A 22,470-nucleotide genomic window follows, 5' to 3' on the forward strand; every position below is an offset into this window, starting at 1 on the left:
ACTGGTGGTGAAAGATGGTAAGCCAGCCTCAGGGCTTTCTCTGGTCAGCCCTAAACCTCTGATTGCCACGTTTTCCTAATTTCCCGTTTCCAGGGCATCACTAGAGTGACCTTGTTTGCTGAATACGATGCTCTGACTCTCCAAGATTTTCACATGCATTTGGAAATGGGCGGTTGGGCGATTGTTTACAGGACTCCAAATGAACTGTGCACTCACAGCAAGTTTGATAAACACACATTTCCTCCTTTTATCAGTGAGATTGCAGAATGTGAAGTATGAGTTTCCAGTTTTACTCATTCCCCTCAACCCTTTTCCTGTTTAAAAACTTCTACATACTAATTGGATTCTGATCTGTCCCTGTTTTTTATTCTGCTTAGTGGTAGTTGACGGCTTATTCTAATACCTACCTAGCAAGGTTTGGCAGTCCTTCAAAAATAAACTTTCCATGTACTCAACTTAAAGGAGATTCATCCCAAGGAATGTAATGTGAGCACTAATTAACAGTAATGACTGCTAATCACTTTGCTTTTTATACTCCTTTAGGAGCACTGCTATTATCTAATGTAGTTAAGTAAAATGCTTGTATATGAATCAACAATGCTGAATCCTTTTAGCAGATATTGCTTACAATCAAGCTTTGCATAAATTAGAGTTAACTAAAATTGATTTTAATATGCTGTTTCTTTCTATAATAGTAAACTACAATATCTAGTTAAATATACTGAATATTAAAAAGACATTACCTGATTTTTTGTTTGTTTGGGGTTTTTTTTGGCAATCATCCTTATGGAAGATGAAAAGCAGTATTGCAAATAAATTTTCTCACAGTTCAAGACATTTTTTCTTAGATTTCTTTGAAATTGAACGTGACATACTCTTCATAGTCACAGCAGCACTTTTATTCTGCTGTAAGCATTTTATCAGATCAGTGAAAAGCAATAGGCTTATTTTTAGTTTTTCTGAATTTGTGCCTTTACTTCCTAGAGAATCTTCAAGTTATATAGCCTGTTTATATAAAGTTGGTTCATAAGATTATGTATTCAGTGTTCATTAAAAAGGGTTGTTTTGTTAAGTTTAGTGTATTATTAGACTATAATAGTCTAATAATAAAAGCTTTCTATTTATTTACATGCATTCAACATACCTACAAACTGCCTTGCCTCAGGAGGAGACTAAGCAAAACTCATAAATTAATAATTTAAGGAACTGATACTCAAGTAGCATTTTGGTTAAGTTAATAAGTGAAAGCCTTTGAGTCAGTGATGGCCACTTTAACAATGCTTTACTTTTGACTTTTATTAGTTGAAAATAACTTGTTAAACTGGGGCTTTTATAATAAAATGAAATCTACATGCCATCTGAAGCCCCTTCTCCTCTTTTTGATTTATGAGTAGGCTAATGTATCATTTTAACACTTTTACAGTTCTGCACTTTGATTTCAGAGAAGGTGTTAATCTCTCTGAAAGTTTAAGAGTGACAAAATGAGTTGTATACAGTTTTCTTAGGGAATTTGGGATTCTTTATTGGAGGCCTTAGTTTTCTGATGATACCTGTATTGATGGTGGTTTATCTAACGTGATGTTGTATTATGGTTTGATGTGCATCAATGGAGTATACTGCTTTCTCATTTTACATATTATCTCTAGTTGCCTAGTCATGATGTTGTAATTTTTGTAGGGAAGATTAGTGTTTCTACAGAAGTTCAGCAGTTCCGGACATTATTTTTAAATAACCAAAATAAAATAATTTAATTTTCCTTTTAGTTTTGCATTATTTGTAGTGTCAAAAATTTAAAATTTTGGTGAATAAAATAAATGGAAAAACTTAAATGGTAGTTGTTTAATAGGAAGCCTTATATTTTATATACTAGTCTTATTATAATACATTGCAAACGTATTAAAAACTCTTTGGTTGTACTTAATTGAATTTAGTTTTAAAGAATTGTAACAGGAATTCTGTGAGAGAACAGAAAATATATGGAAGCTTAATTGAATGCTATCCATATGTAATTATAAGATTTGTGAGTATTGTTGTAAGTAACTTATTTATTTTATATCCCAGTACTATTGCACAATATCACAAAATGAATGCTTAAGAGGGAAAACTTGCTTTTTCTATTTTGCTTTGAGTTTGAGTTTTTATGTATAATAAAATTACATTTAAAAAAGGTGAAGATTTCAGTTTTGATCCTTTTTTGTTTGTGTTTTTTTGTTTTGTTTTGTTTTGTTTTTATGTGGTATGTTTACTTTCATGTGAGAATGATTGATCTGTAGCTGCTATTTTACCCAAACAGGGGACAAATGGAATTGGCCTTTTAGACAAAAGTATGCAAACAGACTGCATTCTTTCTGCTGATAGAATTATGGAAGGACTGCATGAGGTGCCACATTCATTTTCTATTGATTGTGAAGAGGATTCTGCACTGGGGTGCTGTTTCTATTGGATAAGGAGGTGCTATGATTAGTTACCTTTCTCATGAAAGCACTACAAAGGGAAATGCAAAATGTGTGCAGTGCAGTGTTCTCAATTTGACAGTTGTTTTTGTTAAGTCTTTTTTTTTTTTTGCACCATTGAAGTCCAGCCTATTTTAGAAAAACATACATTTTGTTTTTCCCCCTTATATTAGACTAGTAGATTTCCATGCATTTTTGACCCTTTAAAGAAATTACATATTACCAACAGTTTTTTCTAGCTTCTATTGTAAAGCTTCAAAGCTGATGCAACAGTGCCCTCTATAGTCTTTTAGTGACCAGCAGTTTAATGCAGAGGATTTGGAATATTCAGGTAAGAAGCAGGATGTTTAAATTTAATTTTTGCCCAGACAAGAGACTCCTTTTTCCTAAGTAGACATTCTTGTTTTTCACTAGCGGCTTTACTTTAAACAAAGGGAACAAAAGACCATTCTGAGTTTTCATTTAGAATTATTGGCTACCTCTTGTTGTTGCCCAGTGGTAAATCTCAAGTTTTATCAGACATTCATCAGAGTAATTTGAGATAGAAGGCATCTTGCAAGCTGTACTGTCTCTTCATGAAATATCTTTTTGAAGTTGAGTTCCAATAGGAGTATTTTTTTAAAAATAATTTTGTTCCTTTGTACTTCTTTCTTCTATTTAATTAGAGTCTGAGTGGGCTGCCTAGAACTTAACTTTTACTTGTTCCTGAATTGTGTAGCCCAGGCTTTATACATGACATTATTTAAATTCAAACCAAGGGAGTCACACAATGACTAGCATGTTTGCCATTCATTAGCATTGATTTAAATTTTAGATTTTCCTTTCTCCCTTTTTTGGTTACCTTTTTTATTGTATATGTTGATAGCTAAATGTAAAACACAACTTTATATGAAGATATTAGGTGATAATAAAAGCAGACATCATATTCAGCTATGATTAGAAGAGAAAAATTGCATGAGCTAAGTTTATTTTGCTTCTAAAAGTATTTTAGTAAAAAGAACATGGACCCAAATCTTAGCTTCTCCATGTACTCACTATGTAATATTGAAAACATTTCTCAATCTCTGAGCCTGCTTTCTCATTCTCAAAATGGAAACTAAAAATAGCTCACCTTTTGAGGTTTTTGTGAGGGATTACAAATAATATTGTATATAAATTGGCCAAGTCATTATAGGTGCTCAAATGGCAATTTTATGCCAAAAATCACAATGTGAAGGTAAGTGGAGGTTTTTTGTGGGGTTTTTTTGGGGGTGTTTTATTTTGTTTACGGGAAAGTTGCAATATAAATCTAGAACACATTTAATGCATTTTAGATTTTTTAAAATTACTATATCATAACTTTTGATGACATGTGTGAATCTGAAAGCCAGCATGGCATTTCTTGGTGATGTGGACTGACAAAGTGAGATGTGCATTAACTTTCAATTCCTTACAGACCTCATTCCCAAACTTCTGAAAAAGGCCATGTTTATAAACTTAACTTTGGTAGACAGACATTTACCCACAAACAAATATTTGGCAACATGTGAAAACTGATAATAAATGAAACTCAAAAATAAAGGAGTCTTTTATTTTTTTTCTCTTAGAGTATCTGGGAACACTTAGGATGCTTTTCATTTACTAGTGTTCTTAATAGTAATTTAGAAGTCTTATTCATATTTACTAGGTAAATGGTTTTTGCTTTCTCCACCCAGCGACAGAAAGACTGATGACTAAAAATAGACCAAAGTGGAGCTTTTCTGGTAGAAGTGGAGGTGGGGTTTAATGTTCCTCTCCTTCTAAGGAACAAGCTTTATACCATATATGTGTGTGTGCAAAGGCTTGGTTCTTCTTTGTTTGGATTCAAAGCACCTAATTCTATGCCTGGCAAATAAATGCTCAATTAATTAATGTGTGCTGAAATAAAATATTTTTGAACATCAGGCTTTCTCTTATGACATATAATATTTGAGATCCTATATGTATTAAAATGTACAGTTAATGTGACAGTATAATATTACAGTAATTGTTTCTTTGTGAACCATTTAAAACAAGCACACTTCCAGTTTAATTCATGAATTTATTATTTAAAAGTCAACCAGATTGTTACAACTACAAATAATAATGGGAAATTAATAAAAAATTTAGAACTTTGTCTTCAAGATAATTAAAAGGTGTTGTATTATATAATAATGGATTTAGGCAAAGATTCAGACACTTCAGATAACCTGATGATAAAAGTAATCTTGCACAGGGAACTTATGAATTGAATTTTCTCAACATTCAGTAAAGCACAGTTTTTCTCGCAGAATTCTTATTTGTGCTTCATATTGATTTTGAATTACTTTGAATTTAATATTATAATAAACCACATATTATTTTTAGTATATCACTTGGGTTAAAATTGAGAACTGCAAAAATGTCTTTTTTTATCGTTACAAAGAAAGAACCAATATTTGAAGCTGATAAATGAACAGGCTCTTAGTAGTAAACAGAATGTGATAATTCTTTTTAAATAAGGACCAGTTGCAGTAAGCAACATATTTAAAGTTAAATTTTGGTTTACAAGACTGACAAGATGCTGTCTACCAAAAAAAGAGAATAATATATTTTTTCTTTGCAGTGAAAGTACCAAATTAAGAATCTGCTTAATTAAAATAATGATAAATGTAGATTACATTACTGAAGATACTGAAATACAGCTGCTCTGTCTAGTGAGAGCCTGCATAATTTACCAAGACTGTACAAAGAAGCAGTGAAGCAGCCACTGCAGGCTGTTAGAGGAAATGTCCTGTTTATTCTACATACATTTCTTTTTTTAATTAAAATGTCAATGATAGTTTTATAGCAGTCCTCAAAAAATCCTTTAAATTTCTTCAAGGTAGTAGAATATAAGATGAAACCATTACTACTGCTGAATGAAACAGATTAAACCTGAGGAAAAAATAGTATACTTTAATTTTTTAGTAATTCAGTTTTCTTTATTATGAGTTGATATTTAAATATGTGATGATATTTAATTTTTACATGAGTTTTGCACAGAAGAAATGGAGCACAATCTTTGAATATACATTTTATTTAAAAATCTTTTGGAGTCACAAATCTTTTGGGTAGAGCCTTGAGTAGTATTGCATACAAGTAAAGATGTAGATATGCATACTGTGGAATTCTCAGGGTGGGGCAGACAGTTATACTGTATTAGGATTATCTGGGTGGTCTTTCCTCCTCAACTCCATCACTGGGCTGTGATGAGGTGTAATATGTTGCCAGTGTCAGTGTCTAGAGACCAAAAAGAGGAACCCGTTACACTGTATATTTTAATCTCTTACTTTAATGATGACTAATGATATCTTCATAATTATGTATACTTAAGAAAACAATATTGTGTGTGGCAAGATATGTTGGTGGTTGTTTGTTTGTTTGTTTTGCCTCCGAAGGATAAGTGTGGACTCTGGAGTGAGACTTGTCTGCATTCTAGGCTCTGCCACATGATAGCTGTATGACCTTGGTGTAGTCAACCTCTCTATACTTTAGCTTTCACAATTGTACATTGCGCTAGTGGTAATGCCTACATAATAAGGTAGTCTGGAGCATTTAAGAGCAAAATCCATGCAAAATAGATAATAAAGGAACCCTCAATAAATGTTAAATATTTTATTGTTACTGTTATTATTAGGCACTAGATATAACATTTCTCTTGCATCGGAGCAGTAGGGCATTGTTCATACTTAACTAAGTTAATAAGATCAGTGCTTTTTGTCATGATTTATCTGTTGACCTAGTTCTAGATAAGTTAACCATGCCCTCTGTGTCTTAAGGCTTAGCGTGGTAGAAATTCTACTGCTCCTTATTTTGTCTTTGATTGTCTTTTCTCATAGTGATTGATGTGCTAGTTTCTTTGGCATTTTGGTGAATGTGATGTCAAAGTTTGTGCATTTCAATATGTATGTTTTGGACTACCCTCACTTGATACCAGATTTAATTGAATATTTTACAGGGTTCAGTTTTCTAAAGGGTCTTTCAAGTGCCCACTTACTAAAAACTTCTCAACTATGAAAGCTTTAAAGGCAGAAAATGCACACATCATTAAGAATTTGAAAAATTTATATGTGAAAGTAATATGAAGAGAAACTTCTTCAGATGATTTTATTCTATATGCATTTTTAGAGCTTCAATGAAATGGTAAATGCAAGAGGCACAAAGATAAGTCACATACTATGTAACCATTATTCATAAAGTTTACACATGCAATGTGAGTTGTAGAATGTTAACATAACGTTTTATTTCCTCATAATTTGTTTCAGGCTTTTTGTTGTTGTTGCTAGAGATGTAAATAATTAAGGCACAGTGCCTGTCTCAAGGACTTAGTTAGCATTTGAGTTTTAAGGGATAAAATTACTGCTATGTATTCATCAAAATGATTATTTTTGATAAATGCTTAGCTCTTGTAAAAATATTTCATATTTCTCTTAGTGTACCTCTTTGTTCTGACTTGGCATTTATCCTTCCTTGTCTGACCTTTATCACTGAGTTTCTCCTAAGAATCCTGTGGTCTTTAAAGGTTCAGTATTACTCTATCTGTGCCTGTTTGGGAATTATACTTATGGTTCTTGAGTTAGCTTATAATTTTGATTAATACCTTTAACTTATCAGTTATTCTTAACCAATTTAGTCTTAGAGCTTGTAGGTTTCTTCTCTGTCCTGGTCCTCCCTAATAAAGAACAGATAATTTCATATTTATTTAGTTTTTAATGTTTCCACCACAGTACTACTATAAGGTGTTTGTCAAAGTGAAGCTTGGTTTCTCCTGCACACTATTGTGCATACAGTTTCATATATATTAGGTAAAACTAATCTAGTTTGTGAAGATTTTACAAGTTTTAAGATGCCAAACTTAAGTTGATGATTTCTCTTTTATGATTAATTGATAACTGATTTTCTACTGCGTGTAAATCACTGCATTCACTGAATTCCTGGTTTTGTATGACAGATTTAGTATGACTACTCTTTGCCCCATGTTTTTATTGACTTGGAATCAATTGATTAGTCAGGCAATCTGAAATGGAAATGATTATGAAGCATTTACAATCAAGCAAAGTTAAGGGAAAATATAGTAAGTTACAACTTATTATTACTAATTACTAGTAACATAGTAGCTAAAATATTGCTTTATAAAAGACAGCTTGTGAATTATACAAATATTTAAGTATATAGTGTTCATTATCTGGACAGTTTAAAATGTGTTTTAACTAGGTTTAACAAAAGCAAAGAAAAAAGCAGTCATTATAGCTATCAATTTTGTAGAAAACAAAATAAGGACATAGAAATTTTATTCTGTTACGATTTGATAGTAACTACTTTCTTTATATTTAACCTAAGCCATCCTCAAACTGTGTTCTTATAATTTATTTTCATAACTTATTTGCTGAAATTATTTGATACTTTTGCACAGTAAAAATAACATTGGCATTGCTTTCTTTATCTAGTTATTAGATTCTAATAGACCTGATTTTTCTGCACTTTTATTTCATTTTTTGTTGTTTTTATGCTTAACTACATGGTTTTTTAAAAAGCTGTCTGTTACCTCTTATGTAGTCCTAAGAAACAGTTTTTTCTTCTGAGACTAAGTTCTTCATACTCCTCTTGCAGACACACACAATTTCTTTATTTCATGAAATACCTTTACCATACACTTGAAGGGTTTTCACATTGTTCTTCTTATTTTTATCTAAGTTATTTAATTTTCTTTGATACTTATAAAAATTGTTTTTAAATTAACAAAAATATATAAAAGTATAAAATATATGAAGATCTTACTTAAAATTTAATCATTCAGAGTTAACATTTTGACATTTTTCACATATATATATTTAACACACATACATAGACATACACACACGTGTATGTGTGTGTATGTGTGTGTGTGTAATCATTTGTGTATATAACTTTGTATACTGCTTTTTTTTTTTTTTTAAATATATTTTATTGATTTTTTACAGAGAGGAAGGGAGAGAGATAGAGAGTCAGAAACATCGATGAGAGAGAAACATCGATCAGCCGCCTCCTGCACATCCCCCACTGGGGATGTGCCCGCAACCCAGGTACATGCCCTTGACCGGAATCGAACCCGGGACCCTTCAGTCCGCAGGCCGATGCTCTATCCACTGAGCCAAACCGGTTTCAGCTGTATACTGCTTTTTTAACTTTAAATATCAGGAGCATTTTCCCATGCCATGAAAACCTCTTTATGAACATAATTTAATGGCTACTTAATATTCCATCATGTAACTGTATGATGATTTCCTTGATGATTTTTTTAATTTTGTAAATTAGGTTGAATCTCATTTTTACTGTAAATAATAGCACCTTGCTATGGGTACATCAATTATTGTCTACATTTCTGAAAATTAATTCCTTAGGATAGGTTTTTAGACTCAGAAGTAGTGGATCAAAGTACATAATTATTTTTAAGGCCATTGGTACATATTATCTAATTGATTTCCATAAATAACACCTGTTTAAACATGCATTATTTGTATTGTGAAACTCTCAGTCTTTGTTTAATGTATATGAAACTCAACTTGGAATTCTGTTTTTATAGTTCCTAGCATTTGGTGAATACAAGCTGTAAGTAGCATTCTGCCCATCTTTGACTGCATTTCATTCTTGGAAAAAAGCCAAAGAGATGTGTTAGGGCAGCTTAGACATGTAACTCAAAGCATAGGTTGATTATTCCCCCTATTATTGTGAGAAGTCAGTTTTCAGTGATTTAATGGGGCTACCTGCAATAGATAGCCAGCTGCAAAGAGGGCGGAATTTTAATATACTGTATGCTAATGTGCCATGTGTATGAACACAGATGCAGTTATAGATACATATGTTTGTTTGTTTTTAACAGTTATAGGTGTGATGTTATTTGCAATTCATTTTTTTGGATAGGTTCTATTTTCTGAATAGCCGTACTGTGTTCTCCTCCTGGATATCAACTAGTATATTTTCTATTGGCATTATTAAGTTTAGCAGTATTAGGAAATTATTTTTAATTTTCTCTCATCAAATAAATGATGACGGAGATCGTAGTAGAGTTATCATTTGGGGGATATATATATATTAAATATACTTTTATTGATATCAGAGAGGAAGGGAAAGGGAGAGAGAGATAGAAACATCAATGATGAGAGAGAATCATTGATTGCTGCCTCCTGCATGCTCCCTACTGGGAATTGAGCCAGCAACCTGAGCATGTGTCCTTGATCTGAATCAAACCTGCGACCCTTCAGTTTGCAGGCTGACACTCTATCCCTTATATCAAACCAGCTAGGGCTGGGGTATATATTTTAAATATCAAATGTAATATTTTAGACTCTACAAATAATACTCCAGGTTTAAGCTGCAATTTTATGTACACTAACTACCTCATAGAAAATATCTTATGCTTCTCTCTCTCTCTTTTTTTATGACCATATATTATTAGTGTTGGCTATTTTTACTATGCCATTAAAAAAACACTGTAATGCTGCTGTTGTGAATTTAGTGAACTATTTAGTAAAATAATAACAATACTAATAGTACTATAATAATAGTAAGTTCATTTGTAAGAATAAAACTAATAATGTTTATTTTATGGTAATTTTTACTAAATAGTTACTTAGAATTTGGAAAAAAATCATAGATTACCTTTTTAATGTTATAACTACCTTTTGTTGTTGATTTCCTTACTTTCTCAAAACTAATTAGGAAATCATGGCTTCTGTGACATATTTTGTTTTTAATCCTCTTTTTAAATCTTTGGTAGTTTCTTATCAGTGATATGAAAAATATTCCCACCATACTGGCTTGGGCATGTGTATAAGAGAAAGTGTATGGGGGTGCTGTTGAAAGTGGGTATTGCTGTTCTTCTCCCAGCTCCTAAGATCTCACCTTGTTTTTTCTGCTTTTCAGCTCTAAGCATATATATATATATATATATATATATATATATATATAATATATACATACACACACACACACACACACACACACACCATGCACACTTTTATGGTTACATTTTTTCTATTCTTTTTTTTCATTCTCATTCTATCTTCACTTTTCCTCTTTCATCTTTCACATGCATCTGTGCTTGCAGATACACACATTTACATGAATTTTCAGGTGTTAAAATAAAGATTACAGGACCTAGACCTAATTTAATGGCTGAAGTTTTACTCACATTTATTCTCTTTCTCTTTTATTATTTAAATTGTGCTCATCTGTAATATTTATGTATTTTTATCAGTACAAACTGTTCTGTCCTTCACTGTTTTATGTCTCTTACTGAAGATTAAGTGGTGGAACCAGAAAAACTCTTAGATCAGAGCATCTTGAACTTCAGTATGCATGAGTCATCAGGGCATCTTATTAGAAACTAGAGGCCGGTGCATGAATTCATGCACCAGTGAGGTCCCTCAGCTTGGCCTGCGGGATCACGCCAAAATTGGCTCTCCGACATCCCCCGAGAGGTCCTGGATTGTGAGAGGGTGCAGGCCAGGCCAAGGGACCCCATCGGTGCATGATCAGGGCTGGGGAGGGACATGAGAGGTTGTCCAGCTGAGGAGGGACCGCGGGAGGACCCCAGGGTGTGTCTGGCCCATCTCGCTCAGTCCTGATCGGCCAGACCCCAGCAGCAAGCTAACCTACTGGTTAGAGCGTCTGCTCCCTGGTAGCCAGTGCATGTCATAGCGACTGGTCGACCGGTTGACTGCCTCCTGGTGATCAGTGCACGTCATAGCGACTGGTCAGCTGTCTGTCCCCTGGTGGTCAGTGCACATCATAGCGAGCAGTTGAGCGGCCTTAGCATTTCACTTTGATTGGTTGAATGAACGACTGGATGACCGGACACTTAGCATATTAGGCTTTTATTATATAGGATTCAAGGTCTGATTCAGTTGGTTTGGGTGGAGCCTGAGATTTTTTTTTAAATATATTTTATTGATTTTCTACAGAGAGGAAGGGAGAGGGATAGAGAGTTAAAAACATCAATGAGAGAGAAACATCAATCAGCTGCCTCCTGCACACCCCCTACTGGGGATGTGCCCACAACCAAGGTACATGCCCCTGACCGGAATCGAACCCGGGACCCTTCAGTCCACAGGTCGATGCTCTATCCACTGAGCCAAACCAGTTAGGGCATGAGATTTTTTTTTAACATGTGCCCAGGTGATGCCAGTGCTACTGGTCTGAGGCCACACTTGAAGTGGTGAGTTTTTAGATTCTGGATGCCTGCTAACTGAGAGCATTTATTTTAGAACAGGGATATGTTTGTTTAAAAGCCAGTTTCCTTGCACATTAGCTATAAGAGTCTAATATCTATAGGGATGAGGGGGTTACATTTTATTTTTAAAACATAATTTACCGTGTTTCTGCAGTTGTTCCCAATTTTAGGAAGTGGTAACGCATCTTGATTTAAAAGATCCACGAGTCTTAGATCTTCTGTGATGGTTCCATGTACAGCTTCCCTAATCTGGTTTGCTACTAGTGTAGACTAATGATGGCATACATCAAGGTTCATTTTTGATGATTTGATTTTATTGTATATCATCTCCCATTGATAGTTGAAAAATTTTACTGCTGGGAGTTTTGAGAGTGAAGGATGAGGGGTGGGGAATTGGGAGCAGGGATGGAGGCTATAGTATAAATGAGAATTAGGTTACTGCAGAGAAATGGTTTTACCCTTTCTCATCATGGACAACTGGGTTGAAATGCATTACCTGTTGAAAGTGAGAAAATCACCCAATACATACGCAAGAACTGTTCCCATTATGCTTTTAATAAGATGTATTTTATGTACCTTAAGTAAAGAAAACCACACGGTTTACTGTACAAAAACAGGCAGCTTCTAGCAATAAGAATGTATCAGAACCTGGAGCAGTTATTAGAAGATGAGCTGGTTTTAGAAAAGAGATGGTATGGCCAAGTTCTGCAGGTTGGCTTATTACTTGCAGTGCAACAGTCAAGTGTGACCACCGTCAAAACGCCAGAATCTTTAAACATGTCATTGTAAAGTATCTTGGTTGACAACATTGTTGAGGAAAAATAATCAAATTATCTAATACTAGAGGCCCGATGCATGAAATGTGTGCAAGAGTAGGCCTTTCTTCCCCTGGCTGCCGGCACCGGCTTCTCTCTGGCACCTGGGACCTGGGCTTTCCTCTGGCTGCCAGCAGGCACCCAGGACCTGGGCTTCCCTCACAACCCCAGATTCGTCCAGAAGTACATCTGGTCTAATTAGCATATTATACTTTTATTATTATAGATGGTTTCTGAGATGGCAGAAGCCACTTACTCTATTATAAATTCAAAGAAAGGTGGGAAGCCTTTCCCTTGTTGCTAAGCATTGTGCTTGAAAATTAATTGTATTTTAATTTATGACAAAGAAAATTCAATCTAGCATGGATTTTACTTTTTAAAACCTTTAAAATACTATCTATACCAGTGATGGCGAACCTATGACACGCGTGTCAGAGATGAAACGTGAACTCATTTTTTTGGTTGATTTTTCTTTGTTAAATGGCATTTAAATATATAAAATAAATATCAAAAATATAAGTCTTTGTTTTACTATGGTTGCAAATATCAAAAAATTTCTATATGTAACACGGCACCAGAGTTAAGTTAGGGTTTTTCAAAATGCTGACATGCCGAGCTCAAAAGGTTCGCCATCACTGATCTATACTAATAGAAGGGTAATATGCTAATTAGACCGGGTCAACTGGACATCATTCGGACGTCCGACTTCCTTCTGGACAGTTAGGGCACGACCAGGCTGGCAAAGGGGCAGTTAGGAGGCAGCCAGGTTGGCAGGGGGAAAGTTAGGGAGCTATCAGGCTGGCAAACAGAGACAGAGGCAATCAGGCAGGCAGGTAGAGTGGTTAGGGGTGATCATTCAGGCAGGCAGGTAGATGAGCGGTTAGAAACCAGCAGGCCCGGATTGCAAGAGGGATGTCCAACTGCCAGTTTAGGCCCCATCAGTTGGACATTTCCTGAGGGGTCCTGGGTTGGAGAGGGTGCAGGCTGGTCGAGGGTTCCCCCTCACCCCCGTGCACGAATTTCATGCACCGGGCCTCTAGTGTGTGTGTGTGTGTGTGTGTGTGTGTGTGCGCACACACACACACACACACACACACACACACACACACTAGAGGCCCAGTGCATGAAATTTGTGTATGGGGTGGGGGTGGCTCGCTAAGCCCGGCCTGAGCCCTCTCGCAGTCAGGGACCCCTCAGGGGATGTCCAACTGCCTGCTTAGACCCACTCCCCGTGCTGCTGCCATGAATGTCTGCTTCCTGGTGGTCAGTGCGCATCATAGCGACTAATTGTTCCTAGTCATTCTGCCGTTAGGGTCAATTTGCATATTACCCTTTTATTATCCTAATAAAAGAGAAACATGGTAATTAGCTGTACCTCCACTACCCTTCCCATGGGCTAATCAGGGTGATATGCAAATTAACTGCCAGCCAAGATGGCGGCCGGCAGCCAGGAAGCTTGAAGCGAACATGAGGCTTGCTTGCTTCAGTGACGGAGGACTCCAACGTTTCCCGCCTGCCGGTGCCGGCCTCTGAGCTTGCAGTTTGAAACATTGTTACAAATATAGAAGCTAAACAAAACCCCAGAAACCTGCTTTCAGCCAGCTGGGATCTCAGAGTTGGAGTTGAAACAGTGTTTTGATTATAGAACCCAAACAAACCAGACACCTGCTTTCAGCAGCCGAGGCCTAAGAGCTGGAGCCAAGCCTCAGAGCTAAAGCTGGCCCAGAATAAAAAAAAAAGAAAAAAAGGAGCAGTTGGGAGCTTCAGTCACCCGCCAGCCTGAAAACGGCCCTCAGCCCCTCACCCAGACTGGCCAGGCACCCCAGTGGGGACCCCCACCCTGAAGGGTGTGTGACCAGCTGCAAACAGCCATCATCCCCTCATCCAGGCTGTCCAGGCACTCCAGTGGGGACCCCTACCCTGATCCAGGACACCCTTCAGGGCAAACCAACCTTGTCCCCACCCGTGCACCAGGCCTCTATCCTATATAGTAAAAGGGTAATATGCCTCCCAGCACCGGGATCAGCGGAGCCGCAAGGCCTCCCGGCACCGGGATCAGCGTGACAGGGGGCAGCACCCAAACCCCCTGATCGCCCTGCGGCTCTGTGTGTGACAGGGGGCGGGGCCACAATGTCCATATCCGCCCTGCTCTGTTCGTGACAGGGGAAGGCGCCCCAACCCCCTGATCAGTCCTGATCTGTGCCTGATAGGGGGGAGCTCTCCAACCCCCTGGTCGCCCTGCGGCTCTGAGTGTGACAGTGGCGGCGCCCCAACCCCCTGATCGGCCCTGCTCTGTGGGTGATAGAGGGCGGTGCCCCAACCGCCCCCCACGGGCCCTGCCCTGTGTGTGACAGGGTAGAGCCATAACCTCCCTCTTGACCCTGCCCTGAGTGTGACAGGGTGCAACGCCCCATCCCTCTGATCCGCCCTGCTCTGTGCGTGACAGGGTACGGAGCCCCAACCCCCCTGATCCGCCCTGCTCTGTGAGTGACAGGGGGCAGCGCCCCAACCCCCTGATTGGCCCTGCTCTGTGCGTGACGGGGTGGTGTCGCAACCTCCCCATCGACCCTGCCTTGAGTGTGACAGGGGACGGTGCCCCAACCCCCCACTCGGCCCTACCCTGAGCATGACTGAGGGTGGCATCACAACCTCCCGATCTGCCCTGCTCTGTGCATGACAGGGGGCGGCGCCCCAACTCCCCAGTCAGCCCTGCTCTGAGCCCGACCAGGGGCTGCACCTAGGGATTGGGCCTGCCCTCTGACACCTGTGAGCAGGCCTAAGCCAGCAGGTCGTTATCTCCCGAGGGGTCCCAGACTGCGAGAGGGCACAGGCCGGGCTGAGGGACCCCCCTCCCCCCCACCGAGTGCACAAATTTTTGTGCACCAGGCCTCTAGTATAGGATAAAAGGCTAATATGCTAAGTGTTCATCCGACTGGTCTCTCTGACGTGCACTGACCACTAGGGGGCAGATGCTTAACACAGGAGCTGCTGTGACGTGCACTGGCCATTTACAGAAAAACGGCACCGCAGACCTGGCATCCACAAAGCAACACTTGGCTTCCCCCAAGTGGACACAGGCCCCACTACCACCCTGGAGCAGCCCACCAAATCACAGCTGACGCTGCCGAGACCCCATGGTGCAAAATGTGGCCCACAGCCCAGCCCAGCCCAAAAATGGTGGCTATGGATGCCGGGTAATGTCATGTTACAACACCCGGCTTCCTCTCCCTAGCGACAGGCCATTTAACAGTAAATGGCACTATGGACCTGGCGCCCACAAAGCAACATTCAGCTTCTCCCAAATGGGACATAGGCCCTGCCACCACCCCGGAGCAACAACCCACCAAATTGCAGCCAACGCTGCCAAGACTCCATGGCGCAAAATGCGGCCCACAGCCCAGCCCGGCCCAGAAACAGTGGCTCTGGGGACCAGGTAATGACATCATGTAGCAACTCCTGGCTTCCTCTCTCTAGTGACTAGCGTCCTTGGAATTTCTATAGCCCAGGAACATGACTTGCTTTTTAGCCAGGTGGAAACATTTCACATTTTAACCAAATGTCTGTGAAGCATTTTCCCGTGCCTCATCTCATTTGATCCTCACAGAAGTCCTGGAGTAGGTACATCGGAGACTTGGTGGAATCCTATTTTCTTTTCATTAGCCGGAAAACGGAGATTTAGAAAGCTTAGAAACTTGACCCGACTGAAAAGAAGTAAGAAATGGTGGACCTTGAAAATGACTTCAGGCTTTCTCCCTATGCAGAATATAGTCAAACACTGCTGCAGTTAAATATTTTATGCTTTGTTCTCCCTGCATGATCTATAATAATAATATGCTTTGTGTTGATAATTGCTGTGTTGCTGACAATAACCTGAAAGAGAAGTTGGGGTGCTTCTCTGGGTTGGAAAAAGTTTAGCTACATCATAAAGCAGGTCTAATTAAGCAAGTTTATTATCAACACTAATAAAAGAGAAAAATGGTAATTGGCGTACGAGCTACCTTTTTCATTGGCTAATCAGGGCTATATGCAAATTAACTGCCAACTAAGATTGGCAGTTAACTGCCAACAAGATGGCGGTTAATTTGCATATGTAGGCACAATGCAGGGAGGCGAAAGGGAAAGCAGGAAGAAGCCCCCTGCCACTGACAGTGATCGGAAACCCAGGGGGGAGCTAAGAGCTGGGGGGCAGGGCAAAGGCGGCCCTGGGGCCGCCTTTGCCCTGCCCCCCAGCCATGATCGGAGAATCAGGTGCCTTTTCCACCCTGGCCAGTGATAGCAGGAAGTAGGGGTGGAGCCAGCGATGGGAGCTGGGCACGGTCGAAGCTGGCAGTCCCGGGAGCTAGGGGTCCCTTGCCTGGGCCTAAAGTGGAGCCCCCGATCGTGGGGCTGCTGCAGCTGCACGTCCCCGCTGCCCGGGCCGGACACCTAGGCCAGAGGCGTCAGGCCTGGGCAAGGGGCCGATCCTGCGATTGGAGGGTGATGGGGGTCAATGCCTGAGGGCTCCCAGTATGTGAGAGGGGGCAGGCTGGGCTGAGGGACACTCCCCCCCACACACACACCCAGTGCACGAATTTCGTGCACCGGGCCCCTAGTATATATATAAAAGGCTAAATTGACTCGCAGATGCACGATACATATAAAGCTCTTGCTGGCGTCAATCACATGCATGTGTTTCGATCTGTTCATCTGTCATTGTTGATTATGAATTTGGTTGACACTTCTATTATAAAGGGTGAATAGCGATATTAAAATATTTCTTCTAATTAATTTTCTTTCTATGTGCATGAATTCGTGCACTGGTCCACTAGTTATTTTATAACTAGGTACCACATTTAAGTTATATCCGGAATCTTATTTGTCTGTGTACTACTTTCAATGAATATAGATCGCCCTTTCTTTAGTAAGCCCACATTTAAAAAGCTTACATTTTGCCATAATACAGTAGAATTATTTGTGGTAATGTTACAAGTCTCTAAACTTCCTGAACATTATCTGCTGTTTTATTGTTTTATAATGTAAAAGTAAATGCAAGCATTAAGAAGTGTGTAGCGCTGTCTGGCTCCTTCAGGATTTAAGAAAATTGCCCCAACTATCGAAGAACAGAAAATTAATCTTTCAGGTCGCAAAGAGCAGTTGTTATAATATTGCCTAGCATTTTGCTTTCTCTTTTACTCTAACTATGATGGTGATTTGAGTCAATGCTAAAGAAACTGAGATTTTATTTGATTTCATCAAACTGCTATTGCCTTCTAAGAATTACATATAGAACTGCATGGTTTTAAAAAGGAAGAAAATAGGGTACTCATTTTAATTCTGCATTAGCCTGAATCATAAATCTGTTTTTGTAATAGTACAAATTTTGCAGCCCAATTTCTTGGTCCAATTTGTGAATTTGGTATAGTAGGCACAAATGGTATGTGTTACTCATAAACCTGTGAAATTAATTATGTTGTGCTGCAAACTCTTCAGAAAACTGAAACAAACATAGACAGAATCTTAAAATCATACTTTCCAGGAAAGTTCTCATGAAGGATTTTGTAAGAAAAGGGGTATTCCTTATGATTTTAGCCTTTTGTCCTGTTTTAAAGTATTTCCATTTAAATGCAGATTTTGATTTTCTATCTGGGACTAGGTAGAAACCATTCTATTACACTACTAAAAGAATAATCCACTTTAACACAACATTTCTCCCTAAAGGGATTGTCTTTTCTAGTCATAAGGTATTATTTATCTCAGAATGATATTAACATTCATGATGTAGCGATTTTATCTTGATTTGAAAGATGTTTTGTTCTGGCAGTAAAAAGGATTAGGAAAATGTCCTTTGTATCCTGTTGCTTAAAAAATTGCTTTACCTTGCTAAAGATTAGGTATTAGTAATTTTCAAAGTGTTTTGAGGTGGTTTATATTTTTATAACAAAATATTTAAGCCCAGTAAAATGGATTGCCAGACTCATTTCATTGAATTCTTAAACACTGGGTTATACAAATATGTTTTTTAATAGATCAAGTAGCATGTTTGAAAATATCTGAACATCTTATTACATTTTTTGCATTCATTTTCTTTATGCCTTTGTAAAGAAGCCTTTTGGATGCATAAGAAAAGTGCTAGAGCAACTAGTTACTGCATCAGTGGCATAAATGTGTTGATTTTGCCTCACCTTCTAAATTTATTAAAACTTTAAGATAAAGAGGGATTACATTAATTAAATGGAATGTCTGAGACAGAAGAAGAACAGCTCTGAAGGCCTCTCTGCTATTTGTTGGGTAAAGTCTTGGCATGCAGAATGTAGCTATCCAAGGCTATAAGCACATTGGGACCCTGTGTGGGATGCCAGCGCCATGCCCCTAGGCGCACTGTCATTCAGCCGACAGATTAATTAACCAGAGGCTGCAGAACCTCCTGCTTTCAGTCAGCCCATTCTTGAAGCAGAAAATATAAGGTTTTTAAAACCTGGAACATTTGAAAAAGTGTGTATGTTTTTTAAAAACAAAAATCAGTGTGTTGTGACACTTTTTCTGGAATAGTTTTGTGTATGCACATAAATATATATATATATACTTTTTATATATATATTTATATACTTTATATATTTATATACTTAAAAAATACATATACATTTATATACTTTTTTAAAAAAGTGTGTGTATATATACATATATGTATATATTTATATACTTAAAAAAACTTTTAAAATCCAAAGAATACCACATGTATGGCCCCCAAAGAGAGGGTTTTTCTAATGTCAGGGTATGTCCTTAAAACGTCCTAATTAATGATTTATTAAATCACGTGAGTAGCAAGGTCTTAATTATGATTAAGACTTAAGAGGTTTCAATAGAATCAACTTAAAAAAACACATTTATGTGTCTGATCACAAACTATGTTCATTCAAAATTTCTTTTTATCTTCAGCAAAGGCATTTTTATTCATACATCCATTGAGGTGAATAAAGATTTTCACACTATAGTGTTTAAACAATAGTTTTAATAAATAACTTTTAACATGTCTTTATAAATGAGAAAAAATAACTTTGATTTTTCTTTATGATTTAGCTTACTTTGTAATTACATTAAGCATTATTAACTTATGTATAAAATATTAATCCTGAAAATTTCTATATAGAGAGCAAAGTCTATGTTGATAAAATAATGTATTATTTGGGCTTTCAAATTAGAAAAGAACAAAGAGATAGCTGCATGCAAAAAGAAACATGATTTCATTTTAATTTTTTTAGCAGTATAGAGTACAACTTCCTCCATCACCCACTCCCCTCCAACCTTTTTTTCCCTGACACTGTCAATTTTTTAGCATTCTCACTGGAATTTATTTTGTTGTAGTAAATAAAAGACAAGTCATTATTAAACAGATTTTGCTGTTAATCCAATGTATGATTTCCCTTTGCCATAGGTACTTTTAAGGGCTTTTATCCAAAATAAAATTCATTTAAAATGTAATTAAAAAAATCCATTGTTAATGACTGCTTGAGTGACTGGCTCATAATTGGCTCATTATAATAAAAAAAGCAACTTTTAAAAATCTTGACAATGAAATGCAGTACAGAGTGAACACTTCATAGCAAGGCCCTATGCGATTACAGACTCTGAAGGTGAAGCGGGGAAGCATGCAAATCTGAGACTCCTGCACAACTTTCTCCTTTACACCAGTACAGTGAGTTCAGGTCATGACCTCACACAGGCTGTGGAAGTAAGAGCTCCTCTTATTTATAGTGCCCCTCACTGAAGAGTAAACTTAGGTGGTGTAGTCCACTTAAATGCTAGCACTCAGACTCCTCTTTGTTTCCCTTCTGCAGAAATCTTTTCAGTTGACTTAGATTACAAAGTTGTAATCAGGAAATCTTTAGTTCTGTTGGGGCTAACTAACAAAGACAATATTGTCATACAAGCCATCATTATTACCTGCCCTTTGTTAATGCAGGAAAGCATGTAAGTAACTATTTTTCAAGCTCCAGAATTTTTGTTTAAGCATTCCTGGAGATTTGTTTTTATTCTAGTACTTCGGTGATTTAGTATTTGTATTGAATTATTTTTAATTAATTTTATTGTTATGCCCTATGTCCTAAGTAAGATAAAAATATAAATTTGGGGATGCAGGAAGAAAAGTAAACCATACATGATAAGGTTTTCCTTAACAAATAAAAGTTTTCTGTTTCTTTTTGTGAATTGAACTTGATATACTGTAGTTTTAATGATGAACTTTGTGATGTCAAACATCGGCTGTTCTCTGTAGAGTATAAAATTTCAAAATACTGACAAATATAAATAAGAATGGTCATTAAATCTTTGCATAGAATTCCACCTGTGAGGCAAAACTCCTAAGTTCCAACAGTAATTTAAAGGGCTTCTTTAATGAGCCCTGTATTTCCAAAATGCTTTTCCTATTTGAGGCTAGAAAAACAGTAAAAGTTTTAAAGACTGACGACAACTCCTGCTTTTGTTTAGTCTACAACAGCAATATTAATTTGCTTTTTTGTTCTGTGAGTGACTTAGGTGTAAGTTTTCATTATATATATTAAAAGTTGAATTATTTTGAACTCTGAACTTTCGACCAGGCCATGTGTGAACCTTAGCATATAAAAGCAAGACAGTAACTTCAGGATCAGAATCACCAAAGACCACTCACATTATTAAATCCAATCAAACATTTTTGATATTTGAATTTATATAAATTAAGAAAAAAGCTCTCACTGAGATACTCAACAGTTTTTAAAGAAATAAGCCACATTTAATTGACTTCGTTATAATTTAAGTAACCAAAATGCTTGGGTATTTTATCATTACTCTGCTCTGTTTGTGCTACTTGCATTTCTATCATCACCTTATTTTATAACCTTTACATTTTTATTTTCTCAATAGAATTAAGAGGAAATGACTGCAGAGGAAACAACCATTTAAAACATACTGGAAATCACATTGCTTTTTGGTTGAATTTTTTTAAGATCTACTTAATGCAATTTATCTTTTCTGTTATAGCAAAACTGAGCAATGCAGTTTCCCACATTGTGGCTCAGTGAGACAGCTTCAATCCATGTCACACTTATATTCAGTTGTACATGTAAGCTGATGCCTTTGTGATTTATAAATGTAATTCAATAAACCATTTGGTAAATGCCATGACTGTGCCATACTAGTGCCAAAATATTTTATATTGTGTATACCTAGGGACTAGTGTAGTAGGAAAAACTACTCAGCCTAACTCTTCAGTCTTTGTTTCATGGGGAATGTTTGGTAATATTTATAATTTGATGGCTATTTATGATCAAATCTTGTGGCTTGGATACAGGCTTTACATTTATGACTTCCTTTTGTCTTAACATATTTTATTATTTACTCAAAGATAGCTTGTGTAGATGCCAGAGTTCTTTGTTTACTGGCGCTTCAAAAAGAGAGTCTATACTTGTAAAAATATCCTCTGTGTGTTACTAAGTTTTTAGGCATTTCATAGGCAAATAACGATTAATTAAGATTATGATATCTTCTATGATTATTAATTTATCTTCCTGTGTCCAGGGCACATTGATTTTGAATATTAACAAAGAGCTATATCTATTCATTCATCAAATGTGTTCTGAGTGACTGCTTTGCTCTTGGTACTGAATACAAATATCAATAAGAGAATGTCCCAGCTCTCTCAGAGCTCATCGTCTAGATTACTAATGCTAGTCCAATATGATATTGTGATGATAGTTATTTTATTTTTTTAAACAAATGTTGTGGTAATATAGAAATGTTGGGAAAATACAGATTAGTAATGATTTATCAGGAGGAGAGGATATTGCCGAAACCGGTTTGGCTCAGTGGATGGAGCGTCGGCCTGCGGACTGAAGGGTCCCGGGTTCGATTCCGGTCAAGGGCATGTACCTGGGTTGCGGGCACATCCCCAGTGGGGGATGTGCAGGAGGCAGCTGATCGATGTTTCTCTCTCATCGATGTTTCTAACTCTCTATCTCTC

The 22,470-nt window shown here is 37.4% G+C and overlaps 1 protein-coding gene across 2 annotated transcripts in view; it reads left to right on the forward strand.

The window, feature by feature from the left end:
- DPH6 (diphthamine biosynthesis 6) overlaps positions 1-22,470 on the forward strand; it is a 187,314-nt gene that overhangs the window by 39,793 nt on the left and 125,051 nt on the right. The window contains exon 4 of one of the 2 annotated variants that reach the window (XM_059705363.1): positions 94-1,341. The exons of the other annotated variant lie outside the window; for it this stretch is intronic. Coding sequence (XP_059561346.1) covers positions 94-279 — 186 coding nt within the window. The 3' untranslated portion in view covers positions 280-1,341. Of the gene's footprint in view, positions 1-93; positions 1,342-22,470 lie in introns of those variants that run through there. 2 annotated transcript variants of the gene reach the window in all.

The sequence above is a fragment of the Myotis daubentonii genome, chromosome 1, assembly GCF_963259705.1.
Source record: "Myotis daubentonii chromosome 1, mMyoDau2.1, whole genome shotgun sequence".
NCBI classification, from domain to species: Eukaryota; Metazoa; Chordata; class Mammalia; order Chiroptera; family Vespertilionidae; genus Myotis; species Myotis daubentonii.